This window comes from Temnothorax longispinosus, chromosome 8 (genome assembly GCF_030848805.1).
Source record: "Temnothorax longispinosus isolate EJ_2023e chromosome 8, Tlon_JGU_v1, whole genome shotgun sequence".
In the NCBI taxonomy this organism is placed as follows: Eukaryota; Metazoa; Arthropoda; class Insecta; order Hymenoptera; family Formicidae; genus Temnothorax; species Temnothorax longispinosus.
This window is the reverse complement of record NC_092365.1, coordinates 2,496,711-2,524,175: the sequence shown is the minus strand read 5'-3', so window position 1 is coordinate 2,524,175 and position 27,465 is coordinate 2,496,711. Positions and strand designations below refer to the sequence as shown.

Sequence of the window (27,465 nt, the reverse complement as noted above, 5' to 3'; positions counted from 1 at the left end):
GTGTCTTTTTCTTTCTCGTAAAGCTCACTTTAGATGGTTTATAAAAAGAAAACGTGACGAATTTTCATTCTTTTTTAATATATCTAAATGCATGGCGTATAAAATTGTAGTTCTATCCTGAATTCTTGTATAAATCGTGAATTGTCTGAGATAATCTCAGGTGAGAATTGATTGATTCTACTTGTGTTCTCGAACGACACGCGGTCAATAAACTACAACCAGTTACTGTAATTAGACTTTGTCGCTAAAAAAAAAAAAAAAAAGACTTGCCGAGGATCATGAAAAATTTCGTCTCAGATAATAATCGAATAAATAATAGATGAGCAAACTTTGATATATACTCCAAAAAAATTGAGTCAATCCATTTGTGGCTCCGTCATCGGTGCTAATTAAGATACTGTAAAAGAAACTACTGTCAGCTTCTGCCTTTTATCTTCTCTTATTTCGTTGTTCGCTACGTTTATTTATTTCGCGGCAAGACAGCAAGAATCCGAGAAGTTATAGATCACATTCAGATTCGAACCCTACGATCGAGACTTATAACGTTGAACATTTCTCGATCGCTAAATCTATTAAATAACGTCGAACTCGATAACTCGCGGCTTTCTGGAAGAAAGTTATCGTACGAGGCACAGAAAAATCGACGTGCCGCAAATTCATCTCGGACATTCGCGGGTTGATTTTCCGCGATCCGAAAATTCCTTCGCTCGCGACAAGTAAATTCGTTCTCTATTAGAATAACTCGTCGAGTAAAATCGTTTTGCTGAGCAGAGCGCGTATAATTATCGCGAGAGCTCTATCCGTTCGGTTTGCAGAATAATTTCCTGTTAATGGGGGATGCTATAGGTACCTGATTGCCTATTCAGCCACGCTCCAACCCTCTCCTCCGTTCAGCTCGCAGAAAGTAACGCTTTTGGTTAAATAAATAAGTATAAATAAAGAAACGCGAAACTATATCTTCTTAATCTTCCTAGGCTGCTGCATGGATCATTTTGGACCTATCACAAAATTTATTAACTTCTAAATTTCTAAGCTAAAAATTAAATTATTTTTTATCATCAATACTTCTTGACACACCATTTCTGTAACGGAATATAATTTATTTCAAAAGTTTGGATGATCTTTTAAAAGGGTATACGCTTACAATAGACACTGTATTACACGTGGATCAATTTATTGGCTTTAGCGCAAAATCGGTTTTAATAACTTACCTATAATATATATGAAGATTAAGGGCGAATGAACTTCGAATTAAAAAGGAAATTATTTTTTAGCATCAATATTTCTTGATTCTATTTCTATAACATAACATAATTTATTTCCAAAATTTGGACTTTTCTTTGACGGTAAATCCTTACAGTAGGCTATGAATCAATTGTCATAAAGTCAATTTCAACAGCCTATGAAAGTTAAAGGTGCACGAACAGGTGATGATGTGATTACACAATTTTACACATTTTTTAATAGATAAAATTTAATAAGTGCGAATTTTACGCGAGTTTAATAAGTAAAATTCCGTTTTATATACTTTATTCCGTTTCATATTTTAGCTTCATCCTGAAATTTTAGCTATACGGGGGAGAAACTATACGCCACGCGAGAAGAAACGGTTATACTTTGATGCAGGCTTATCGCTCTCGGGCGATAAGGAGACCAAAGTTTTTGTAATCTAGCCAACCGATACGTTCCTTCCCCATTCGTCATCAAAACGCGAGACAAACAGACGGCGAGCGTCCGCGTTGACTTCCCGATTTTCTCGGACGAATCTCCATTTTTTCCGTCCAGTCGACGAGACGCCTCGCGAATTCAAGCCCCGCACGTCGACCAGTCGACCCGGTCGGGGATGATCGAAACGCTCTTCTTCTTTCGTTGACTTCCGGAAACGAAAGATTTCTTTCTTTCCGGGACCAACCGGAGAAGGTTTCTCGGCTGTCGTCCGGTATATCGGAATGCGTTCCACACAAAGCAAATTCTGAAAAGAAAGCGGATTCTTCGCCGCTAATTACAATAACGCTCCCTGAAAATAAGTTCGTCTGTCCATCGACGAACCTGATCGCTCTCGACGGTATTCCACGAGTCTAAAAATGTATTTCGGTGCGAATTTGGTGCCCGAACGGATTCGTTCATTGCGTAATCTCAATTATGCCCATCGTGGAGATACGTAGCTCTCGAACCAAGTCAACCGTAAACGCGAAGCGGTAATCGATATAGTAATTATAATCTATACATTAGAGAAAATTAAGGCAATGGCTGATTCTCGATCTCACAAAGAGAACGTCGCAAACCCAAAAATTCTGAAAAAATGATTAAAAATTTTTTTTCGGAATATTTATAATGTGGTTAAATAGATAGTCTCTTATCGTGAAACTTTTGTATAAAACATCTTTTGACATCTCGAATACTTTTCGAGATACAACAGCTTACATCGCACTTTCTATCTCTTGCCGAACTTCGATTGATGACCGATTTTCGATCGGGAGTAAAAAAAATGACAAGATCGAATGCGTTTACTTCTCGTGAGAATACAAAACGAGGGTACAAAACGGGTTTTTCATTCTCGGGATGAGTCGCGATTTGAGATCACGTGACATACGCTTCCGGAACGAGCTTTTCGCAAGGAAAGCTCTCGAGGATGCTTTCCGGTGCGGCGTTTTCGCGTCACCGCTGGCTCTTCCAGCCGGCGCGACGCTTTAATTAGAAACGCCTCGGCTCTTGATTGCGCTGCCGCAAGGTTCTCGTAGGGATGTCCAGTCAACCGTGGTACACGGACGACGCGGCGCGTATATAATCGCCGCGTTTACGCCGTTGATTCAGGAGGCAAGGTCGAAGCCTCGCTCGAGTTCGGTCGCGCGTTCCAAAAATATTATTACGAGGCGAGAATGAACGTCCGACCAACTCTCGTCCTCGTAAACCAAACGTGCCCCCTCCCAACCCCCCAGGCCACTCTCTCTTTCCCCCTTCCGTCCGGAGGAGTCGAGCGATTTCTCGCATTTCAAAATACCCCAAAACTTGCCGAGACCTAAGATCAATGTTTCATTTGTTGTAGATATGATTCGCGTAATGGTGATGCTTTAATCGATTAAGATATTAGGTAGGGGGTCTGGCGAGCGCGCGAGCGGTCTGGCAGCGTTGAATAATTCAAATGCAAATAGCAAACGGAGCATCATTTTTCGTCGTTAGGGAAACAAAGTCGAATGTTTCTTCGCAGGTTGTTGAAAGGATTTCTATTTTCCATCCCATATGCCACTGCAGGGTCTCTGGACTCGAAGATCTTTGTCATCGCGTCGATAAGACAGCGAGCAAGTGGCGAGCAGTGACAAGCGAATAAATAACATTGCTGTGCTACCATCTAGTGGGAATGGAATATACTGGTGCATTTCAAAAGATAGTTTACATCGGAACTTTGTTCTAAAAAAAATCACGGACCTGTTCTTTGCAACTGCAATTTGTTATACTTTCTGCACTTAAAAGCACGTGATTAGATATACTGGAAAAATAATGGAAAATATAAACGAAAAGAAAAGCTTAACTGCAAAGAACAAATCTATTGATATTTTGACGTTAACATTTACGTCGAATGGTTAAAAACTTGCCGCGACTTTTATTTCGACTGCTTCCAAAGCTACTTAATATATTCGCTCTTGGCGGACTGCAATATTAATTACATCTGTCAAGCAATAAATTCGTGTAGATTTGCAGAGTAATAATGTTGCTCGAGAATGGGGAGAGAAAAAATTATTTCCAAAATAAATAGAATCTAAAAGCATCCATATATTATTGGTATACGAATAAGGTCATTAAACAGTGGGCGGTGATACGGTATGTGGTGTCGATGTCACAGTACCATTAGGCGTGGAAGCTGACAATGGTTCAGTTGAGAATTGTTGTTTCCATTACCGTTGCTACGGCCCCTGCGCGCTTGGTTGTTGCATGCGGCTCTAAACAGTGATGGTGCTTGCGGAATCGACGTTGCCACAGTATTGACATGGCTCGGAGTATTTGTTGCTTGTAGTTGTTGCTGCCTTTATTGCAGTAGCTGTGCTGCTTGACAACATAGATTGGGCCCACTGCCTTGGCCTCGGTCAATCTAACTTTCATAAGATCAGGGAACTGATGTTGATTCTGAATAAAACTATTGAGTAAACCGGCAGCCACGCCATTGGAAGCTGGAAATTAACCAGATGTCGCGTTCTTGAACACAGTGGTGGTCGTGAGATTAGCCTGGGACATTTGAGGTCGTCCAAATGGGCTGAGTCCAGGATTAGGGATTAGGCACCATATTGACGTTGAATTGATGTGGATTGCCCGTTCAGGCTAGAATCGGAAGGATTCCTTGTAGTTGTTACTGGATTTGCTGTTGGTGTTGGCTGTTCTCCTGCTGTGGGAACTGCATCCTGTTGTATTGCTGAATTGACCATCGCTGATATCGTTCCGAGTTTACTCATACTTAGTGAATGACTTCATTTTGGCTTCAGTCGGGCAAATAGAGCCCAAATTCCCTGTGACGCCTTCTAGACGACCAGTCGTACCCAGGAGTTGCTGCTGCTACTGTTGCTGTGTTACGTCTGCGGTTCCGTTTTTCCTCCTCTACTTCCTCCTCTACGTCATTCGATAAATCGCTCTTAGAATTTAGGTACAGATTAACTCAGAAAGAAAAGAATCTAACTCGGTTACTTCTCAAAAAATTAATTGAACCGTGTACAACTATGTGACGTGTATACATTTTACGGCGTATTCCAACGAGAAACAGACGATACAGAGTAACGCAATAAATTTCATCCTTGTTGTTTATCAAATGTTAAGTAAGAATCAAATGATTCACTGTATTCTTTTACTTGAAAAAAAAGTAATATTAATAATGACAGATTTGAGAATTGATTACAAGAATGTGACTTTAATGAATCTTTCGATGTCGTTGTAACTACGTACCAACTTCCTTTTGAATCTTGTAGATTTTCCCGACCTGCAGATGATAATATTGATAATATTCCGACCGGGAGTTAGCCTTAAAGTACATGTCACTTTCCATCCTCCTCGCGTGCGCGACGACTGACGCGACCAAGTTGGGCAGTCTTTTATCAGTTTTATCAAGCATAGCTTGTGGACTGGGAGTCGGGAACATTGCTTGAATCCTGAGAAAATAAGCAAACACACATGCTGGGACACGAGTTTCAAATGAGTGCGCGCTATTATGTATAATAAAAGTCTCACTAACAATTGATGAACATGATGGTTCCTGATATCTGGAGTGACGGACAGATGCCACTCCTTTGTTCCTTGCACCGGTATCGCTGTGACTTGACTGAATTGAAGACCGCCTGGAAACTGTAGATCCTGTAATCCATTTGGAATAACCTGTATACCGACAGCGGCCGCTGCGTCAGTGGCTGTAGGTCCGGTCGTTGATACCGTCTGATTGCCAGCTACCCCTACTATACTAGGATCGGAATTCAAAGGAAAAGATACGTTCGGCGCGACTACTTGTTGTCCGGCAAAGGCTACGGATTGTCCTGGTGCAACTAAAACACATGACGCTAATTGCTTGTTGTTTTTCACGTAAAAATCTAAACAAATCATATTTTATAATTTAAAAGAATAAGAAAATAATATAAGATATATTTTTAAATATGTATATAAATTTTATAAAATGTTTTAAATTTGAGAAAAAAATCGCAAAGCAGTTAAAAATGTGCAACTCACTCTGTGTTTGAGATTGCACTAATCCAACGTTGTCCAATGCCCCTGGAGGACCATCCGTCATGCCGGGAACTGGCATTCTAACGCCCCTACCAACGCCTTGACCGGGTAAAAGCCCCGGTGTTGTTGTCGGACACTGAATTCCTAAAGTATCATAAGCCCATCTCATTTTGGATGGGCTTGGATTTGGCTGATTATTTGGTTGAATTGCGGGTGCTAATAAAAATAATACATACAACATAAATATACATCGCCGAAATATTAAGATGTAAGATATATATTCTTGCACAATTACCTTGCGCAGAAATTGTCCCGTTCTGTGCTTGTTTTATCGGCAAGCAAATCGGACAATCACTTCGTTTACAATGCTTCCAATGACTGATGATCTGCCTATATATTCTACATTGAGGCACGGTGCAATTCTTTTCGGCTTGACAATTCGTCATGTGATTTAGAACATTTTTCATAGTTTTGCAGTCCGGCAAGGTACATTGTCTCATCTCGCCGTTTGCTTGGCTTTCGCGTCGTTGACATTTATCTGCATGCAAAAGCAGCATCAACAATTGCTGGACGAATCTACATTCCTCTGGATCAATTGTCGATTTCGTCGATTTTATATTGTATTTCGCGCCTAAACGTCCCAGATAAAGTTTGCATTGAGCAAAGATGTTACACAAGTAATACGATTTACAATAGTATAAGATGAACTTACCTGTTGAAGTACCAGTATTAGCCATTTGTCCTTGCGTAGCTTGCTGCGGACCTGGCTGTCCTCCGGTCGGCGTACTCAATTGAGATTGAGCCGGACTTGGTGCTGAGAGTTGTGCCTGTTGTGCTGCTGCTTCACCTTCTTGACTATCCATAATGTTCTTAGTACCAATTGAATCAGCAGTGCCGACAAATCTGCTGGCGGTGCCTCTCGCTTGCATGGGACTCGTATTCGTTCCTATGCCCTTTGATTCAGTTTGACAGCTAGGAAACAATTGGCCCATCGTAATCCCTTGCACAATGCTAGGTGATAACGGTAGCAATGGCGATAACTTTTTCAATCTATCGAAAGCCGTTTGTCAATGCTGTAGCTTTGTCAACAATTTTGTCGTTATCGCTATCGCTATCGTTATCACCTAGCATTGTGTAAGAGACTTTATAGTTTTGAAAGAAAAATGCAGAAAGAAAAAAGTAGTTAATAGATTTTTATAACAAACGTGTAATATATTTTTTTCTATATTGTATTTAAAACGCACCCCTTGGTGGAAATATATCTTAGAATTTTTCACATCATTAAATCCAGTATTTCTATAAAAATTTTCATATTTTCTCAGAATACTCTGAATATTTCAGATTTTTTTATACGAATTATTGGAACGTTTTTCAAGAAAATTCGGACATAATAAAAATAAAATTTTTTTCGCCAATATATTTTGGTAGAAATCTTATTAAATATGAGAAAATCTGTAAAATTTATCAGAAATTTTCATACATACAGATACTGAAATATTCCGAAAATCTTCATCCAATTATTTCGAAAAGTATCTGAGAAATTTTATATATTTTTTCACAACTTTTTATAAGTTCCAATTTTTGCAAAATTTCTGAGAAAATATGAGAAATGTTTTCACCAGGGCCGTTACCTCTAACCTTCTCAGGTTTTTTTTTACACTTCTACTTTACTCTTTCCGTTTGGGGGGACAGGTCGCATATTCTTCGCGCGTTAACTTGCTTTCTTTTAATTACTTACTTATATTATACAGCCTTGGTTGAACTATATTATTGTGCCTATTTCTCCAAGCAAGATTCACACATGCAACGGTGCAACGTTATGCGTCGTCTACAATGGCAGCAGGAGTCTACAGTAAGACATAAGCAGTAAGTTATTGACTAATGGGATTTTTACAATTCAAGAATAATCGACTGTGGTTGGTCAGTAGCTTACTGCTTACGTCTTACTGCATACTCCTGCTGCTATTGTAGACGACGCTTTTACTTACCATAACTTACTCCGTGCTCCCGTGTTTGAATTTGAGGTTATGTGTGGTTATGTGATATAGCGAGCAGAGCGAGCGAACATGGAGCATGCAGCGAATAAACATTTGCTGTGCCATCTAGTGGGAACAAATCTATCTTATCTTGAAATTAGCTTTCCAGCAAGCGGACACAGGTCGACACAAACGTCGTTCTGTATTTCTTTTTTCGCAACGAGTAACAAAGACAAAACGACAATTGTGTCACTTGCTTTAAAGCTTCCAACATTTACTTCAAATCAAATGATTGAAATGCACGTAAACTTGTCACGACTTTTATTTCAGCTGCTTCTAAATAAGCTACTTGTTACATATATTAACTTAGTCGCTCTTGTCGAACTGCAACATTTATTGCTTGTATCTGTCAAGCAATAAATTCGTGTAGATTTGCAGAGTAATAATGTTGCTCGAGAATGGAGAGGAAAAATTCTTTCCAAAATAAATAGAATATAAAAGCATCCATATATTATTGGTATACATTGTACATCATGATTCATATTTTATTGATAAATAAGGCCATTAGACAGTGAGCGGTGATACAGTCTGCGTCGTCGATGTCGCAATACCATCGTCATTAAGTGTGGAAGCTGACAACGATTGAATTGAGAATTGTTTCTATTGCTGCTGCAGTTGTTGCGGCTGCTGTACACTTGGTTGTAACATCCCGCTAAACGATGCTTGCGAAATTGACATTATCAGAGTATCGACATGGCTCGGAGTATTTGTTGTTGCTGCCTTTATTGCAGTTGCTGTGCTGCTTGACAAGATTGGGCCCACCGCCTCGGCTTGTGTCAATCTAACTTTCATGAGATCAGGGAACTGATGTTGATTCTGAATAGAACTGTTAGGTAAACCGGCAGCCATACCATTAGAAGCTGGAAATTAACTAGTTGTCGCGTTGTTGAACACAGTGGTGGTCGTGACATTAGCCTGGGACATTTGAGGTCGTCCAAATGGGCTGAGTCCAGAATTAGGGATTAGGCACCATATTGACGTTGAATTGATGTGGATTGCCCGTTCGGGCTAGAATCGGAAGGATTCCTTGTAGTTGTTACTGGATTTGCTGTTGGTGTTGGCTGTTCTGCTGCTGTGAGAACTGCATCCTGTTGTATTGCTGAATTGACCATCGCTGATATCGTTCCGAGTTTACTCATACTTAGTGAATGACTTCATTTTGGTCAGTCGGGCAAATAGAGCCCAAATTCCCTGTGACGCCTTCTAGACGACCAGTCGTACCCGAGAGTTGCTGCTGCTACTGTTGCTGTGTTACGTCTGCGGTTCCGCATTTCCTCTACGTCATTCGATAAATCGCTCTTAGAATTTAGGTACAGATTAACTCAGAAAGAAAAGAATCTGACTCGGTTACTTCTCAAAAAATTAATTGAACCGTGTACAACTATGTAACGTGTATACATTTTACGGCGCATTCCAACGAGAAACAGACAATACAGAGTAACGCAATAAATTTCATCCTTGTTGTTTATCAAATGTTAATTAATTAAATTGCGGGTGCTAATAAAAATAATACACACATACAACATAAATATACATCGCCGAAACATTAAGACGTAAGATATATATTCTTGCACAATTACCTTGCACAGAATTTTTCCTGTTCTTATCTGCTTGTTTTATCGGCAAGCAAACCGGACAATCACTTCGATTACAATGCTTCCAATGATTGATGATCTGCCTTGACAGGCTACAGTGAGGCACGGTGCAATTCTTTCCGGCATGACAATTCCTCATGTGATTTAGAACATTTTTCATAGTTTTGCAGTCCGGCAAGGTACATTGTCTCATCTCGCCGTTTGCTTGGCTTTCGCGTCGTTGACATTTATGTGCATGCAAAAGCAGCACCAACTGTTGCTGAATGAGTTTACATTTCTCTGGATCAGGTGTCGATTTCGCGCCTAAACGTCCCAGATAAAGTTTGCATTGAGCAAAGATGTTACACAAGTAATACGATTTACAATAGTATAAGATGAACTTACCTGTTGAAGTACCAGTATTAGCCATTTGTCCTTGCGTAGCTTGCTGCGGACCTGGCTGTCCTCCGGTCGGCGTACTCAATTGAGATTGAGCCGGACTTGGTGCTGAGAGTTGTGCCTGTTGTGCTGCTGCTTCACCTTCTTGACTATCCATAATGTTCTTAGTACCAATTGAATCAGCAGTGCCGACAAATCTGCTGGCGGTGCCTCTCGCTTGCATGAGACTCGTATTCGTTCCTATGCCCTTTGATTCAGTTTGACAGCTAGGAAACAATTGGCCCATCGTAATCCCTTGCACAATGCTAGGTGATAACGGTAGCAATGGCGAAAACTTTTTCAATCTATCGAAAGCCATTTGTCAATGCTGTAGCTTTGTCAACAATTTTGTCGTTATCGCTATCGCTATCGTTATCACCTAGCATTGTGTAAGAGACTTTATAGTTTTGAAAAAAAATGCAGAAAGAAAAAAGTAGTTAATAGATTTTTATAACAAACGTGTAATATATTTTTTTCTATATTGTATTTAAAACGCACCCCTTGGTGGAAATATATCTTAGAATTTTTCACATCATTAAATCAGTATTTCTATAAAAATTTTCATATTTTCTCAGAATACTCTGAATATTTCAGATTTTTTTATACGAATTATTGGAATGTTTTTCAAGAAAATTCAGACATAATAAAAATAAATTTTTTTTCGCCAATATATTTTGGTAGAAATCTTATTAAATATGAAAAAATCTGTAAAATTTATCAGAAATTTTCATACATACGGATACTGAAATATTCCGAAAATCTTCATCCAATTATTTCGAAAAGTATCTGAGAAATTTTATATATTTTTTCACAACTTTTTATAAGTTCCAATTTTTGAAAAATTTCTGAGAAAATATGAGAAATGTTTTCACCAGGGCCGTTACCCCTAACCTTCTCAGGTTTTTTTTTACACTTCTACTTTACTCTTTCCGTTTGGGGGGAGAGGTCGCATATTCTTCGCGCGTTAACTTACTTTCTTTTAATTACTTGCTTATATTATACAGCCTTGGTTGAACTATATTACTGTGCCTATTTCTCCTATCAAGATTCACACATGCAACGGTGCAACGTTACTTACCATAACTTACTCCGTGCGGCGTGCTCCCGTGTTTGAATTTTGAATTTGAGGTTATGTGATTAATGTGATATAGCGAGCAGAGCGAGCGAACATGGAGCATGGAGCGAATAAACATTTGCTGTGCTACCATCTAGTGGGAACAAATCTATCTATATCTTGAAATTAGCTTTCCAGCAAGCGGACACAGGTCGACACAAACGTCGTTCTATATTTCTTTTTTCGCAACGAGTAACAAAGACAAAACGACAATTGTGTCACTTGCTTTAAAGCTTCGAACATTTACTTCAAATCAAATGTTTGAAGTGCACGTAAACTTGTCATGACTTTTATTTCAACTGCTTCTAAATAAGCTACTTGTTACATATATTAACTTAGTCGCTCTTGTCGAACTGCAACATTTATTGCTTGTATCTGTCAAGCAATAAATTCGTGTAGATTTGCAGAGTAATAATGTTGCTCGAGAATGGAGAGGAAAAATTCTTTCCAAAATAAATAGAATATAAAAGCATCCATATATTATTGGTATACATTGTACATCATGATTCATATTTTATTGATAAATAAGGCCATTAGACAGTGAGCGGTGATACAGTCTGCGTCGTCGATGTCGCAATACCATCGTCATTAAGTGTGGAAGCTGACAACGATTGAATTGAGAATTGTTTCTATTGCTGCTGCAGTTGTTGCGGCTGCTGTACACTTGGTTGTAACATCCCGCTAAACGATGCTTGCGAAATTGACATTATCAGAGTATCGACATGGCTCGGAGTATTTGTTGTTGCTGCCTTTATTGCAGTTGCTGTGCTGCTTGACAACATAGATTGGGCCCACCGCCTCGGCTTGTGTCAATCTAACTTTCATGAGATCAGGGAACTGATGTTGATTCTAAATAGAACTGTTAGGTAAACCGGCAGCCATACCATTAGAAGCTGGAAATTAACTAGTTGTCGCGTTCTTGAACACAGTGGTGGTCGTGACATTAGCCTGGGACATTTGAGGTCGTCCAAATGGGCTGAGTCCAGAATTAGGGATTAGGCACCATATTGACGTTGAATTGATGTGGATTGCCCGTTCGGGCTAGAATCGGAAGGATTCCTTGTAGTTGTTACTGGATTTGCTGTTGGTGTTGGCTGTTCTCCTGCTGTGGGAACTGCATCCTGTTGTATTGCTGAATTGATCATCGCTGATATCGTTCCGAGTTTACTCATACTTAGTGAATGACTTCATTTTGGTCAGTCAGGCAAATAGAGCCCAAATTCCCTGTGACGCCTTCTAGACGACCAGTCGTACCCGGGAGTTGCTGCTGCTACTGTTGCTGTGTTACGTCTGTGGTTCCGTTTTTCCTCTACGTCATTCGATAAATCGCTCTTAGAATTTAGGTACAGATTAACTCAGAAAGAAAAGAATCTGACTCACTTCTCAAAAAATTAATTGAACCGTGTACAACTATGTGACGTGTATACATTTTACGGCGTATTCCAACGAGAAACAGACAATACAGAGTAACGCAATAAATTTCATCCTTGTTGTTTATCAAATGTTAAGTAAGAATCAAATAATTCACTGTATTCTTTTACTTGAAAAAAAAGTAATATTAATAATGACAGATTTGAGAATTGATTACAAGAATGTGACTTTAATGAATCTTTCGATGTCGTTGTAACTACGTACCAAGTTCCTTTTGAATCTTGTAGATTTTCTCGGCCAGCAGATAATAATATTCCGGCCGGGAGGTAGCCATAAAGTACATGTCAATTTCCACCCTCCTCGCGTACGCGACCAAGATGTGCATTCTTTTATCAAGCATAGATTGTGGATCGGGATTCGGGAATATTGCTTGAATCCTGAGAAAATAAGCAAACACACATGCTGGGACACGAGTTTCAAATGAGTGCGCGCTATTATGTATAATAAAAGTCTCACTAACACTTTATAAACGAAATGGTTCCTGAGATCTGGAGTGACGGACAGATGCCACTCCTTTGTTCCTTGCACCGGTATCGCTGTGACTTGACTGGGTTGAAGACCGCCTGGAAACTGTAGATCCTCTAATCCATTTGGAATAACCTGTATACCGACAGCGGCCGCTGCGTCAGTGGCTGTAGGTCCGGTCGTTGATACCGTCTGATTGCCAGCTACCCCTACTATACTAGGATCGGAATTCAAAGGAAAAGATACGTTCGGCGCGACTGCTTGTTGTCCGGCAAAGACTACGGATTGTCCTGGTGCAACTGAAACACATGACGCTAATTGCTTGTTGTTTTTCGCGTAAAAATCTAAACAAATCATATTTTATAATTTAAAAGAATAAGAAAATAATATAATAAGATATATTTTTAAATATGTATATAAATTTTATAAAATGTTTTAAATTTGAGAAAAAAATCGCAAAGCAGTTAAAAATGTGCAACTCACTCTGTGTTTGAGATTGCGCTAATCCAACATTGCCCAATGCCCCTGGAGGACCGCCCGTCATGCCGGGAGCTGGCATTCTAACACCCCTACCAATGTCTTGACCGGGTAAAAGCCCCGGTGTTGTTGTCGGACACTGAATTCCTAAAGCATCATAAGCCCTTCTCATTTCGGATGGGCTTGGATTTGGCTGATTATTTGGTTGAATTGCGGGTGCTAATAAAAATAATACATACAACATAAATATACATGCCGAAACATTAAGATGTAAGATATATATTCTTGCACAATTACCTTGCGCAGAATTTGTCCTGTTCTTATGTGCTTGTTTTATCGGCAAGCAAAGCGGACAATCACTTCGATTACAATGCTTCCAATGACTGATGATCTGACTTGACATGCTACAGTGAGGCACGGTGCAATTCTTTCCGGCTTGACAATTCGTCATGTGATTTAGAACATTTTTCATAGTTTTGCAGTCCGGCAAGGTACATTGTCTCATCTCGCCGTTTGCTTGGCGTTCGCGTTGTTGACATTTATGTGCATGCAAAAGCAGCACCAACATTTGCTGAATGAGTCTACATTTCTCTGGATCAGGTGTCGATTTCGCGCCTAAATGTCCCAGATAAAGTTTGCATTGAGCAAAGATGTTACACAAGTAATACGATTTACAATAGTATAAGATGAACTTACCTGTTGAAGTACCAGTATTAGCCATTTGTCCTTGCGTAGCTTGCTGCGGACCTGGCTGTCCTCCGGTCGGCGTACTTAATTGAGATTGAGCCGGACTTGGTGCTGAGAGTTGTGCCTGTTGTGCTGCTGCTTCACCTTCTTGACTATCCATAATGTTCTTAGTACCAATTGAATCAGCAGTGCCGACAAATCTGCTGGCGGTGCCTTTTGCTTGCATGGGACTCGTATTCGTTCCTATGCCCTTTGATTCAGTTTGACAGCTGGAAAACAATTGGCCCATCGTAATCCCTTGCACAATGCTAGGTGATAATGGTAGCGATGGCGATAACTTTTTCAATCTATCGAAAGCCGTTTGTCAATGCTGTAGCTTTGTCAACAATTTTGTCGTTATCGCTATCGCTATCGTTATCACCTAGCATTGTGTAAGAGGCTTTATAGTTTTGAAAGAAAAATGCAGAAAGAAAAAAGTAGTTAAGATTTTTATAACAAACGTGTAATATATTTTTTCTATATTGTATATAAAACGCACCCCTTGGTGAAAATATGTCTTAGAATTTTTCACATCATTAAATCAGTATTTCTATAAAAATTTTCATATTTTCTCAGAATATTCTGAATATTTCAAATTTTTTTATACGAATTATTGGAACGTTTTTCAAGAAAATTCGGACATAATAAAAATAAAATTTTTTTCGCCAATATATTTTGCTGAAATCTTATTAAATATGAGAAAATCTGTAAAATTTATCAGAAATTTTCATACATACGGATACTGAAATATTCCGAAAATCTTCATCCAATTATTTCGAAAAGTATATGTGAAATTTTATATATTTTTTCACAACTTTTTATAAGTTCCAATTTTTGCAAAATTTCTGAGAAAATATGAGAAATGTTTTCACCAGGGCCGTTACCCCTAACCTTCTCAGGTTTTTTTTTACACTTCTACTTTACTCTTTCCGTTTGGGGGGAGAGGTCGCATATTCTTCGCGCGTTACCTTACTTTCTTTTAATTACTTACTTATATTATACAGCCTTGGTTGAACTATATTACTGTGCCTATTTCTCCTATCAAGATTCACACATGCAACGGTGCAACGTTACTTACCATAACCACAGTTATGTGATATAAGCGAGCAGAGCGAGCGAACATGGAGCATGGAGCGAATAAACATTTGCTGTGCTACCATCTAGTGGGAACAAATCTATCTATATCTTGAAATTAGCTTTCCAGCAAGCGGACACAGGTCGACACAAACGTCGTTCTGTATTTCTTTTTTCGCAACGAGTGACAAAGACAAAACGACAATTGTGTCACTTGCTTTAAAGCTTCCAACATTTTACTTCAAATCAAATGATTGAAATGCACGTAAACTTGTCACGACTTTTATTTCAACTGCTTCTAAATAAGCTACTTGATATCTGTCAAGCAATAAATTCGTGTAATGCAGAGTAATGATGTTGCTCGAGCGAGAATGGAGAGGAAAAGTTCTTTCCAAAATAATTAGAGAATAAAAGTATCCATATATTATTCGTGTACATGACGACGATCAAACTGAACGTGCACACTCGCCGTTGGATTAATATAAACAATAATAAAACTTTATTTGCCACAATCAGTACTATCTAAGCATGATAAAGTTATATACACCATTTTTCTTCAAGTAGCTGACACGACGCGTGGTATACAATAAATAGGTTTTTCTTGTCACCTTTAAATGCCACCAAGACGTAAAATACGGATTTATCTTACGCTGACGGAGTTTTCAATTATATAGGAAGTGCATGCAAACAATTTACGTGTATGTAGAAATATATATATATATGTATGTATATATAACATAACTCTAATATTAATCTTTATTTATAAACTTATTCTCAGGTATAACTATTTACCAAAACCACATTTTTATTGGTGAATAAAGCCATTAAACAGCATTAATAAATCGATGCGTCGAGGTAAAACGCCACGCGGAAGTACGTGAATATTTGCGAATGTAACATCCTTTTTGTGTCCTTGTGTAAAGAAATTTTACAATGCTAAAATGCACCACAGAAGTCTCATATGTTTATTACTTTCGTACGTGTAAAACAAACCGTTAAAGATGCACACGTTTCCGCTCGGTTTCCGATACTATTTCAGCGATTAAAACTTTTACACGAAAAATGCGATTTGTCTGATCGAACGACCTTCGAATCGGTGTCTCTCTCTCTCTCTCTCTCTCATCTAATAATAATCACACGTCCGATGCGATTGCGTATTAAAGATGTAACATAAACACAACTCTGTGTTTAGCGGTTTGTCAGAATTAACGAGCGCCAAATCGGATTATTCGCAAGCGTATTATTCCAAAGTGTACATCTTTGCGCGCGTGATCCCTCTTCTCCCGCAAATTCGGTATCGCGATTCTTTTCAATCGCGCGAAATTGCACGAACGCGAAGTGAACTTTACATTCCATAGGGCGGACTTAAAACTAAACTTCAAAATGCATGCCGTACTCGCCGTGTACTCGTGCAGGGTAACGGATACGAGCGCGCGTACCGTCACCGCGCGCGTCGTACAGTCGGAAATGCAAGTAATTCAACGAGAATCTACAATGGAATATATACGGTTGTTATCTGCCACTGATTCGGCTCTTGGCGTTTTCTGTAGAAAATCTTTTGTACATATGTAAAAACATTAAAAGACACGAAGCGCCCGCACGCCGATCGGCGTGAGTCGGACATACAAACAAAGTCTTCGCGCGTAACCACCAGCTTTTATTATTTTTTCTCGGAAATGTATTTTATGTTGCTTCTCGACGCGATTAAAAGCCGGCCTTTCGCCTCCTTATCCGATTATCGTTACGAAGTAATAAAATATTCGGCCGAACGTCCAGAAATATATTCATGAGCGACAATTTCAAGGATTTCTGTAACAACAGCGTGTGCGTAGTGGGCTTCTGAAACAGTTCCGCCGTCGGGATGCGATCACGCGGTCATTCGCTCTTTGACTTTCCGGCGGTCTCGCTTTGATCCGCTTTCTTCTCCGTGTCGTTCTCCGATTTCGCCTCGGTCTCCTGCTGGCTACCCTCCTCTTCCTCGTCGGAGTAGTTTGTCGGTGCTTCGCCAGGCTTCAACAATTTTCCGACGTAATCGTATCTCTCTGCAATAAGAGGAAAAAAAAGACAAAACGTATTTATATATCTTCGATCGCTTTTTAAAATAATTCAGCCACGTGTCTCAATATTTATCTCAATATTTCCATATCATATTCATAGGCTAAGACGGATGTGTGTGATAAAAAAAAGCCTTGAACCATGCCCTCCTGCATTATTCATGAGACTCAAAGCTTCTGTGTATTAGCTTAGTGTTAGAAATAGAACTTGCCATTTCATACAGGCGAAGAATATCATTAGGAAGAACATTGTGTTTATGTAAAATTGGAAAAAAAAAAACATCCATCTCGTCTGTACCTTATCAATAAGACTTTACGCCACTAGATCTTTTTACTATAATGCCCTATGCGGATAAGATCTTCAAAATAAACTACAAATGTGTATTAACTCAAGATAAGATCGAGTCTGAAAGAAAACGTTCCACTAATGAGTATCAAACTCGAGATAAGATCGACCTCTGTAACAATTTCTTATATAAATTACGTAGATACATTAGCGTGGCGTCGCGAAGCAGCTCGCTTTGATAATTTTCCCTTCTCGCTGTCGGCAGCCACCATCATCGGCCGCTCGAAATGCGCTCACCTTTGAATTGCTCTTCCCACTCCTTGATGGAATTCATTTCCGTGGTGTTCAGGTCGCTCAGATCGTCGTACTTGTCCGTCGCGGCGTCCACCGCGAACCTCGCGAGTGCCCTACTGGCATCTTTGCCGCCGAACGCTTCATAGGGTCCACCTGTGCAACAGGTATAACAATAATGAGATTTTCGAAGGACACACATTTGGGCGCTTCCTGTGATCCGGCCCTTTACCTTATTCCTACTAGAAATCATCGACGATGCAAAGATTGTAAAGCAAGAGAGAAAATTCGAGCCGCTAATCGTCACTTATCTATTCGCAACTTTATCGCTACCTCCACTCTCGGCCGCCGGGCTTATCCGATTCCGAAGACAATACGGATTGGAATTCTCGAGTCTCGCCGCGGCCTGTACATATCCGGCCGTTTCTCTACATATTTAGCCAGACCTTTTCGCCCGCGACGCACGTCACGGAACGTGATAAACCGCTATCGTCGGGCCGGGTATATCGCGGCGCAATTGGACGGGGCACAATTGCTCGCGTGACGAGATCGGCGGGGACTTTCGCGATTTTATTTTTACGCGCCGCGGTAGCATGATATCATCGCGGGCACTCCTTGCCGCGGGGCCGCAAGCTAATAAAAAAAGGCGACTAATGAAACGCGCGGCCGTCGGGAGAGAGAGAGACGGAATGAAAAAATCTCGACGGGGAGGAGGAAAGGGGGGGGGCGGAGGAATAGACGGAGGATCAAATCATCACGAGCCGGGGAAAATGGTTCGATCGCTAATACCCGCGACGGAGAGATCGGCGCGGACGAGGGAGAATTGATCGCCGATGACGACGCGCGCGCGGGGGAGATTGGCGCGGGGGAGGGGGGGGGGGACGGGCGGTCCCCCGGCGCTCCGGACTCACCAGGGCCGTAGAACTTGGCGCCTCTGGTGACGTCGTAGACGCTGCCGTTGACACCGACCAGTATCCGGCCGTCCGGGCCCTTGCCGTCGTACTTTTTCAGATCCTCGACCGCGAAGTCGCGGCGCAGCTTCGGCAGCTTCTTCACCTCCTGCACGGGTTCCTCGGGCCGCGTGCGGCTCTTGACGATCTTGTAGACCAGAATGGCGATCACGCCCACGAGGGCGAGGTTCACCGGGCTCTTGACGATCTCGCCGATGAAGCTCGACAGGAACTGCGACGACTGCTGCGGTTGCTGTTGCTGTTCCTGAGCCGCGGCCGGCGAGCCGCTCTTCTCGGCCATCTTGACCAAAACCCGAACCGACCTATCTGTCTACCCGGCGGGCGAGGAGTGTCGCCCGGTGTCTCGCTGTCGCCGAGGAAGACCGAAAGACGAGAGGTTACGGACGCGCCGGGAGAGAGGAGAAACCGAAACGGCGTGCGCGGCTCCCGAATTCTCGTCACGATGTGCGTCTGTGCGTGCGCTGCGGGCGGCGGGCGCGCACGTATATGACGCCGTTATGCGTGGCGCGTGTCTGACGACGCGTGTACGAGTCCGCCGGAGTCGTACGACTTTGGTCGGATTTGGATTGGATCCGAGATCCGCGGCGGAGAAGCGAGAACTCGCGCGCGCGCGCGGGAGAGGGCGGGTAAAAACGGAGCCGATCGTCGGAAGCCGCGGACTGATATCGCCGACTAGGCGCCGCTCGCCGATGACGACTCAACACTCAACACTCAACGCGACGCGCGCTACGCTACGATTAATCGCACCAACGACGCGCGTACCGGTGCGCGTGTAAACGAGGCAAACGAGCAACGTAGCGACGTAGTCCCCTCCGCCCCGTGCCCCGTAGTCCACCCTGCTGTGCTCCCCTCCTTTCCTTTCCCGCCACCCGCGTGTATGTGTGTACATACGCGCGGCGCAGAAGCCGGAGAGACGGAGATTTGAGCCACGTTCTACGTGGCCGCACCGCGGTGGTGCGTCGCAGGGCCGTATGTACGTCGGTCCCGAAGACTGGCGGGGGCGGGGAGGGGGCACGGAAATCATTTTCCGAAAAAGTATGCGCGGCCCCCCTTGTTTCTCTCGAGACTACGCATTCCATCAAAATTGAAGTCTATTAATTCCTGTCGCGACGACGATTGCGTTGCGTTAATGAGGATGTATTTAGGCAAAAAAATCGAGACTTTGCATCCTCGCGTGATCGTCGGCGTAACCGGTGTCAATGTACAACGTAGCTATAACGTAGCTTGCGGCATGGAATTCAATGACGGGGCTACTCCAGAGCCTTTCGGGCGTCGTCGTCGGTGCCGCGACATTTTTGCCGCCCTGCTCGTCCTCTATTTTGACATTAATATTTCACATTTCGTCGATCATTCGACGTCCGTTATATCAACATACGAAACATATATTCGCAGTCGTACTCATTTGCTCTTCCGCAATAAGTTAGAATGTACCGTTTTCGCTTCCTCTCTCTTTCTCTCTCTGCCTGTCGTGCGAAAAACAGTTAATAAGTATGTCGCGAGAGGAAAAAGAAAAAATTACGAGCCACGACGCCCGGAAGAGATTATCGTCCTCCCCGTTTAAGATTCACCGGAATCTCCGTAACAGAATAGGAAAATATCGCCTCTCAATATCGCGAAACGTCCAGCCCCGGATTCCCCGGCGATTCGCGAAAGGAAAAAAACCTACAGTCATGGGCGTCGATTCTTCAAAGTCATGCTACGCAAAGTCACGTGTTTCAGATGCGCGTATCGCGTACGAGCGCCCCGCCGCAATTATGACGGTCACGGGACCGAGCGTACGCTGTTATGATTACGATAGGATCCTCGTTACTCTTTACCCTTTCCTTTCTCACACCTTACGTAACGCGAGACGCGACTTCGCCCCGTTCCAAGGCTCCGCTTCTAGAATTTTTTTGCAGATCATTGACGCTATAATTATTAATCTCCTTCGATTCAAGAGACTTGGTTTTTCTTTATTGCCGCACTCATTTCCCTTCTCGCTGAATTTCCAACATATGTTCAAACACATATATTTGTTTCACTTTAGATACAGCGAGCGCATAAGGAGAGTTCAATTTGTTCTTTGCAGCTGAATTTCTTCCTCCTTTCCCTCCAACGTGTCTCGTTTCAAGTGCGAAAAACAATGCAGCTGCAGAAAATAGACTTATTGGATGTATACCGTGTATCAGTCATTTTTTATTTCACATATATGGCAATCTACATGAAAACGCAGCTCGGTGTAGCAAACGACACCGAGTCTTTTATACATATAATCTATATTTGTATATCTATATATAATTAATATAATCTACTTGTACTTGGATAAATTGTACTTAAAATGGACGGCACTGTTGTATCGAGAATACTGACGCTTTGTCGCTTCAATCAATCGGAGCGGTCTATTTACTATCGCTATTGTTTGAAATTGAAGGCACCGCGCTACTTTCCGTCGCGTCTGCCCGAGGCAAACGCGATAATGATAAGGCACCTCTGAATCGTGCAGCACAGATGCAGATGTTTAGAGATAAACATCCTTATCGAGTGCCTAGTTTGCGTGAGCCAAGATATAGTTTCCTCTCGTACATTAAACGAATGTTACTCTACACTGAAATGTGTAAAAAGTTGATTTTACACGTTTAAACTCTCGTTATCTTTTAAGCCTTTATAATCGCCTTTGCCTCCTGATAGTCGAGGTACGGACGGATATCAGTGACGGACGACACGGCCTCGGGATTAACTCTCTCCGAGCACATCGGACAAGATTCTTCAGATTCCACGATTCTAGCGCAACAATAAAACTTTATTGCAACAGATAATTTTAAATAATACTCGCGCTCTTCTTGTGATATTTACCTGAGAAATTCACTTCTGATGGCTGGGAAATCACACTGGGGGCACACCGTAAAATCATCCTCCACGATATGTCGTCCCTGTAAGCACGATAGAAACGAGAGAACTTGGTTGGCGCGCTCTTCTCGTTGGTAAGCGATAATTAAGCGGGTCTTACCGTTGCAATGCAAAAAGGTATGGTGTTTTTACACTTATCACAGGTTACTTCAGTCTCGGGAACTCTGCTCTTGCAGTACGGGCACGGGGTAAGGGGCTCATCCTCGTTCTCGATATCCTTCGTTCTCGGTGGTTTCCTAACGATCGCCTCGATCTTCTTGCTGTACTTCGCGTCGACCTGGCCCCGATACTCGGGGCGCATCAGCATAGCGGCGAAATTGAAAGCCGCGTTTTTCAAGCCCGCTCTATGGCATTCTATCACGGTCGACGTTAATATCGGTACGATGTCTGAAACGTAAAACGTACCATTGTACCGTAAGCCGAGAATTAATTCATTCGCGTTAATCGCCGCGGAGAACGGCTTTCGTCGTACTAACGTGATGGAAATTTCGATATGTTGTTGGCTACTCTTATAAGCATCCGGGCACCACGTAAATGATCGCTTCTCTTCACGTGTAATCTCACCAAGATGTAGGAATGCAGGAGTCTTAAATTGGTTTGCATCTCCAAGGGTATGGTAATCTTATTTCTTTTCAATTCTTGGTACATGCCGAACAGGACGTCGTGAGCGTTTCTGTAGTTTCCTGAAGTTAAATAAGATCCCATATCACTGTAGCGTTATACATTTTTAGTATGGGCATAAATACATACCATTAACTTGCTCCTCGTTTGCAATTATAATCGCCGTTTTAGCCGCTTCTTTGTATTGCTTCCTAGCCATGTACAATCGGAACAGATATTTCGGGTCCTAATAGGGAATACGAACATATTAGAATCTTTCTTCTTAAGCGTTATTTATATTAGTAATATTTACCTTCGGTAATCCATCACCACCTAATAAGAAATCTATCAATTGATTAGCTAACTTATCATCCTTCGCAGATGCGACAGTATCTATGGCGTAGGTAATCGCTCTATCGTCATCTGGAACCAGTTGCGCAGCTTTCAATAAATGTCGTAGAGCCTAAAAAAAAAGAAGCCCGTGTTAAAACGCCGCTATTATTTGCATGATCAAACTTGAGATTCTGCAAAGATATTGCAAATTCACCTTCTGATATTCCTTAGCGTGGAAATAGTACTTTCCAGCTAAGAGATTATTTTTCTGAGACTCGAAATGCAACGCGAGGCTTCTAAAATCTTCTTTCCGGACATTGGTATCATCGATCGTGTTCACCAAGATTTCCCCGTACAATTCCATTTTGCCGTGTTGACTGGCCAATTGAAAGGCTTCGTCGTGACAATTTGATAAAATCAGAAATTTGATAGCCGAATTATAGTCGTTCATCTTTTGGAAATATTTCGCAACCATCTTTGCACCTTCTATGCTTTTGGTTTGTTGAACAACTTCAACGCTGCGAGCTGTGGAATAAAATAATTTAGTCAAGTATATTATTTAAATATTACTAATATATCCTGTTGTGGGATAACAAAACGCAGATACAAAATATATTTACCGGGATTATTTAAATGATCCAGATTAATTCTGATTATGTTATCGTAATCCTTGGCGGTTTCATACGCTTTGGCAGCTTCTTCATATTTACCCTCAGATTCTTTGGCTTTAGCATATTGTATGTTAATTTTCGCCGACGATATTTGCGGTAGGAGCTGTCCCACTTTGTGCCAATTTTTCAATTTTATATATGCGGATGCAGCCTTGTCGAAATATTCGGCCTTTTCGTATAACTGCGCGGCTTCGCTAAATTGCTAGAGATACACAAATATTTATGCAATTAACTTCATACAATTAAACCTTCGAAATTTAGTAGAAGTGAATATATACCTTCATTGATTCTAAAATCTCCGCGCATTCTTTTCGCAATAGCCTCGAACTTTCGTTATCCATGGCTATCCCGACGCCTTTTCTGCTATCACCGCATCTTATAGACATTCTCGCTATTCCTGCTAAACATTGAGTTCGATGGTGAGGATTTTGCACAGCCAAAGCGGACGTGTTGTAATCAACTAGACCGCGTTCGTAATTTGTTAGAGCTTTTGGGTAGTTTCCTCTGTGCAAAGAGATACATTCATTTATAATAATTATTTGCAGTATACAAGAAAGTTGTTGTGTATGTTCTTATGAGATATTTTGTTGAAGATAAGTAGTTGGATAATTTATAATCGTTATATATTATCACCATATGAAATCTGATTTGTTTATACTGGATTATATAATTAATAGGATTAATATAAAACTCTTACGTGAACTCCAATTGTTGGGCATACTCTCTGGCAATAAAAGGGATCTCGTCGGGTTTTAATTTTTGCGCCAAACTTAATGCTTGTTCCCACTGCATTAAATCTCTCCTCAGATACAAGGCCTGCACGGGCTCGGAAGATTGCAGAAAATACTTTTCGGCTTCGTTATAATTACCTAATAATATACACGCGTGTCCGCATAACAAAGCCAATTCATCTATATTTTCCATATTTTGTAACGTCCATACCATTGCAGCATCTTCCATATGCCGATACACGCGAATAGCTGCGTACAATAAATTTCATGTAATATTTATTTTAATGTCGTAATATAAAATTGATGAAACGTGCCTTACCAAATTCGACATTTAAATTTGCAATGGCGCTTTGTCCCAGTTTTAGCCAAGCATCTTTCTCGTTTAATTTTTCGCAGCTGTTCCATGCTTGCTGAAACCTAACAGATAATCCAAAAATGTTTTTCTATTTTTAAAATATTTTGTACACGGTTCCTTATTTACAAATTGGATTGTATAAATCTTACCGTCTGCACAAAATTTGATTATTAAAAATCTCATTAATTTTTTTCGATTCCACGATATTCCCTACTTCTTCGTGGGATGTTAATGTTGATTGTATTAATTTACTACCCATTGTACTCAGCGTTACTTCGCCAGAGTACATTAATAAAGGCACTGAATCCGATGGCAACTTGGTCGTACTTATTTTTATTACTTTGGTACCTGTTTACAATGCAATCGAATATGTGAGATTTCGCGATGAGATAACACATGACGGTCATTCAGGTCTCACTTACCTTCAACGAAGTATTTTACAAAAATGTATGTTACAATAACGCTTTTGTTGTACACGGCAAATATAGCACGTTCAAATATGTTCTGATCCCAGAGAATGCCGTCAATGTTATCAGGACAATCAGGCACGGCAATGGCCGCCTCGTTTATCGGATCAAATACATAGACGTCAGACTTATTGTCAACGAAGCACAATTGTATTCCATTTGCGTCCAAATGTAATTCTTTTATTCCATTGTTATGCATAAATTCGGTACACTGGTGAAATGTCTCCAAGCAAAAATATATAATATGACCCATCTAAAAATTTTAAATAGACGCATTTTCAAGTTTTATAATTTATAACATTGTTTAACATTATCTCAGGATGATGCTGACTTACGTCATTACCATAAACCAGGAAATCCGAGCAAAGAGCGTGACACGTTATTCTACTGTGGGAAAAATTCGAATCCGGGAACATCTTTGTATCCTTTCCGTTATTTATTAGAGTCTGATCGGATTTAATCTGCACATGAAGTAGAATTAGCAAGCACGTCTTGCGCGATTCTCACTATTGGTTCGTAATTAAACTAGAAACTCATACTTACCGAATGCAACTGCAGTTTCCCGTCAAATAGCGCCGATACATATGTCTCATTCAAGCGGATGCTATCTATCGTGGCCAAATAATCCCTCTCGAAATGTATTTTGTCATAATGGCTTATCGATAAATCCCAGAAGAGCGCTCTATTGTTTAATCCTACTGCTAAGTGTGATGGACCCACGGCTAATATCGCCGGTTCTATTATAGTGTTGATTACTTGCGGGCTCGGTTTGTCCTGAAAAACATGAACATTGGTGAAAAGGTCCGCTTTATCACTTTGCGTCGTTGGAAGGTACCTTGTCTAACGTATAAAGATGTACAGTCACTTCCATCAGGCTCGTCAATAACGCTATTTTGTTGCCGCAGACGCTGGTCAATTTCGGAATCTCTATCAAATAAATTAAAATATTGCCGACGTAAGTCACGACTGCCAGCATCGTTCCGTCCGTCGACCACTCGATACTGCTGATTCCATTCTCGTTGGTCACCGTGATCAACGTCTCGGTTTCCTCGAGATTCTGCAGACTGTGCACTTTCAGCGTATTGTCGCCGCAAGTAGCCACCTTTCCGACCGCTTGGCTCAACGCGATATCCGTCAGAGAATCTCTGTGGTTCTTGATTTGAAATAATTCTTGACCAACTTCCTTTATGTGCGTCGATATCGCGATAAAGAAACCAGCCTCAAATCCTACCAGTATGTAACCATCGCCATACCTGTAAGATAGAAATGCACGCGCATCGTCATCACAGTACAGCGCGTTAGAATTATTTCGTATTACTAGTAGACAATTACCACTTGTAAGTTACAATTAACCCGTAACGTTTCTGAAAGGCCAATTCAATAGGATTGTCCGGATCCAGAATGTTGTACAGGAACAATGTCGTTTTGCTAACGATGAGAGATACCTAAGTACATATTTTTGCACACGTAAAAGTAACAGCTCTACGTGAATATTTTGTGGATGTTTTTTAACAGCGAGTGTCAGTGAAATATTATACCGTGTTTTCACCGCCTAGTCTGTGGTCCATTTTCATCTCGCTAAATTGTATGTGAGACGGATCGCCTTGAAGAGTTATCTCTCGGCGGGTATCGCCCTCGCTCGTGCTGATGGTTAAAACCTTGTCCTCGCTTGCCAATGCGAGAAGACCGTCTGCCGACCACGCGCCGGATAAAATGCGCTTTCTGTGTTTTCCCAGAATAGGTATCCGCCTGTGCAACGCAGAAGAATTAAATAGAGTAACTTTAAGACATTTTACATTATATTACATTCATGACTCATTGTTTCTCGTCTTTGGCTGATATCGTACTTGGCATTTATATGATCGTAAAGCACCAGATTTCCCTTCTGCGTTCCTATCGCCAGCAGACAGCTCTTCTTCGCCCACATCATGCAGGTAAGCCCGTCCCTCACGCCCGCGTCTATCTGGGACTTTTTCCCAGTCGTGGCGTCCCATAGAATTAAAGTCGACGAATTCTGCGATATTATGGCCAACAGATCTCCGTCCGAGTCCCAGCCGAAGCCGGTGCACAATCCGGAAATTGGTATTCGCTCCTGAATGTCCCCTTGCCTGTCGAAAATGGCAACGGTGGAGTCGCAACCCGTTGTGGCCAGATGCGTGCTGTTGCCAGGACGCCAGGAAATGTAGACGTTACCGCTGCCGTGGGGTTGGTCTAATCGATAAAGGACCTGTCGTTAAAAAATTGTAAATTAAAAATTAAACGAACATTTTCCTTTGCGCGCAGAAATAGAGGAAAAAGCGTAAAATCTACGTAGCGGTAGATAAAATGACGAATAGATTACAGATTTGATTAAGTAGAACGTATTTCTCGCACTTCGTATCGTTGACGTTGATATTTTTATTAAACAATTTCGCATAGAGTAGGTCTGTCGACGCTAACATAACCTACCTTCTCCGACGACATCGTAACGCGGAGAATTTGTCTCTGACGGGGAAATTGGTCAGTCCGCGCATTTAAGTGATATATCTATACGGCATTACGATGTGCATAGCTTAAATATTGATTTATTAAGCAATGTCGCTTTCGCGTACCGACATATCTCCTATGTCGGCCATATTGTTTACCTTTGTGTTGCTTTGCTTGCGCGATCGATTTGCATTCGCGATTTGCATCTGTACGTTGACGAGGAAAACTGCTAGCTAATATAACTCGATAGATAAAGTAGTGATAACAATAAACACAATATAACAGTATCATTGATGGCTAGTTGAGAAAACATTTTTTTGTC

General features: G+C 41.3%; 4 protein-coding genes across 12 annotated transcripts; all 4 read right to left on the bottom strand.

The window, feature by feature from the left end:
* Positions 1 to 3,751: 3,751 nt before the first annotated feature.
* LOC139817940 (histone acetyltransferase p300-like) lies at positions 3,752 to 7,749 on the bottom strand. Of its 3 annotated transcripts, none has more exons than XM_071786266.1 (8): positions 7,631 to 7,749; positions 7,436 to 7,544; positions 6,410 to 6,669; positions 5,993 to 6,235; positions 5,701 to 5,913; positions 5,216 to 5,534; positions 4,930 to 5,132; positions 3,752 to 4,599 (listed from the first exon to the last, which is right to left on the bottom strand). In XM_071786266.1, exons 3-8 carry the CDS (start codon positions 6,624 to 6,626, stop codon positions 4,472 to 4,474), a joined length of 1,323 nt encoding a protein of 440 aa, XP_071642367.1. In that variant the 5' UTR covers positions 6,627 to 6,669; positions 7,436 to 7,544; positions 7,631 to 7,749; the 3' UTR covers positions 3,752 to 4,471. The 3 variants fall into 3 exon arrangements, with proteins under 3 accessions (XP_071642367.1, XP_071642365.1, XP_071642366.1); XM_071786264.1 differs by having other exon boundaries at positions 5,993 to 6,328; positions 7,631 to 7,748; XM_071786265.1 differs by having other exon boundaries at positions 5,216 to 5,519; positions 5,993 to 6,328; positions 7,631 to 7,741.
* A 412-nt stretch (positions 7,750 to 8,161) lies between these two features.
* LOC139817942 (histone acetyltransferase p300-like) lies at positions 8,162 to 15,296 on the bottom strand. 7 transcript variants are annotated; one of them, XM_071786272.1, is made up of 10 exons: positions 14,932 to 15,296; positions 13,929 to 14,188; positions 13,530 to 13,847; positions 13,239 to 13,451; positions 12,751 to 13,069; positions 12,495 to 12,667; positions 10,824 to 12,168; positions 9,713 to 9,972; positions 9,314 to 9,631; positions 8,162 to 9,009 (listed from the first exon to the last, which is right to left on the bottom strand). In XM_071786272.1, exons 2-7 carry the CDS (start codon positions 14,143 to 14,145, stop codon positions 12,056 to 12,058), a joined length of 1,353 nt encoding a protein of 450 aa, XP_071642373.1. In that variant the 5' UTR covers positions 14,146 to 14,188; positions 14,932 to 15,296; the 3' UTR covers positions 8,162 to 9,009; positions 9,314 to 9,631; positions 9,713 to 9,972; positions 10,824 to 12,055. The 7 variants fall into 7 exon arrangements, with proteins under 7 accessions (XP_071642373.1, XP_071642371.1, XP_071642374.1 ...); XM_071786270.1 differs by having other exon boundaries at positions 14,950 to 15,296; XM_071786273.1 differs by having other exon boundaries at positions 15,037 to 15,110.
* A 136-nt stretch (positions 15,297 to 15,432) lies between these two features.
* On the bottom strand, positions 15,433 to 19,366 carry Msbp (membrane steroid binding protein). Its single transcript, XM_071786275.1, has 3 exons — positions 18,575 to 19,366; positions 17,670 to 17,819; positions 15,433 to 17,074 (listed from the first exon to the last, which is right to left on the bottom strand). The coding sequence occupies exons 1-3, from the start codon at positions 18,912 to 18,914 to the stop codon at positions 16,908 to 16,910; spliced, it is 657 nt and encodes a 218-aa protein (XP_071642376.1). The 5' UTR covers positions 18,915 to 19,366; the 3' UTR covers positions 15,433 to 16,907.
* Positions 19,367 to 20,789: 1,423 nt separating this feature from the next.
* Positions 20,790 to 27,305, bottom strand: Oseg6 (intraflagellar transport protein Oseg6). The gene is made up of 20 exons (XM_071786263.1): positions 27,126 to 27,305; positions 26,525 to 26,904; positions 26,216 to 26,426; positions 26,010 to 26,122; positions 25,513 to 25,930; positions 25,221 to 25,451; positions 25,013 to 25,138; positions 24,633 to 24,930; positions 24,360 to 24,558; positions 24,175 to 24,272; positions 23,822 to 24,104; positions 23,403 to 23,628; positions 23,074 to 23,326; positions 22,668 to 22,978; positions 22,434 to 22,583; positions 22,271 to 22,367; positions 21,997 to 22,203; positions 21,621 to 21,907; positions 21,467 to 21,543; positions 20,790 to 21,394 (listed from the first exon to the last, which is right to left on the bottom strand). The coding sequence occupies exons 1-20, from the start codon at positions 27,138 to 27,140 to the stop codon at positions 21,268 to 21,270; spliced, it is 4,107 nt and encodes a 1,368-aa protein (XP_071642364.1). The 5' UTR covers positions 27,141 to 27,305; the 3' UTR covers positions 20,790 to 21,267.
* Between the last annotated feature and the right edge of the window lie 160 nt (positions 27,306 to 27,465).

Coding starts and splice junctions, on each gene's coding strand:
- Msbp (XM_071786275.1), bottom strand. CDS start 18,914: ATGGCCGAGAAGAGCGGCTCGCCGGCCGCGGCTCAGGAACAGCAACAG. Junction 17,820..18,574: donor CGCCAAGTTCTACGGCCCTG/GTGAGTCCGGAG, acceptor CCTGTTGCACAG/GTGGACCCTATGAAGCGTTC. Junction 17,075..17,669: donor GTGGGAAGAGCAATTCAAAG/GTGAGCGCATTT, acceptor CTCTTATTGCAG/AGAGATACGATTACGTCGGA.
- Oseg6 (XM_071786263.1), bottom strand. Junction 22,584..22,667: donor ACGCTAAGGAATATCAGAAG/GTGAATTTGCAA, acceptor CTTTTTTTTTAG/GCTCTACGACATTTATTGAA. Junction 22,204..22,270: donor AAACGAGGAGCAAGTTAATG/GTATGTATTTAT, acceptor ATTTAACTTCAG/GAAACTACAGAAACGCTCAC.
- LOC139817942 (XM_071786268.1), bottom strand. CDS start 14,208: ATGGGCCAATTGTTTTCCAGCTGTCAAACTGAATCAAAGGGCATAGGA. Junction 13,070..13,238: donor AGCGCAATCTCAAACACAGA/GTGAGTTGCACA, acceptor ACAAGCAATTAG/CGTCATGTGTTTCAGTTGCA. Junction 12,668..12,750: donor AACCATTTCGTTTATAAAGT/GTTAGTGAGACT, acceptor TTATTTTCTCAG/GATTCAAGCAATATTCCCGA.
- LOC139817940 (XM_071786264.1), bottom strand. CDS start 6,626: ATGCAAGCGAGAGGCACCGCCAGCAGATTTGTCGGCACTGCTGATTCA. Junction 5,535..5,700: donor AGTGCAATCTCAAACACAGA/GTGAGTTGCACA, acceptor ACAAGCAATTAG/CGTCATGTGTTTTAGTTGCA. Junction 4,600..4,929: donor CAAGATTCAAAAGGAAGTTG/GTACGTAGTTAC, acceptor CGAATGACGTAG/AGGAGGAAGTAGAGGAGGAA.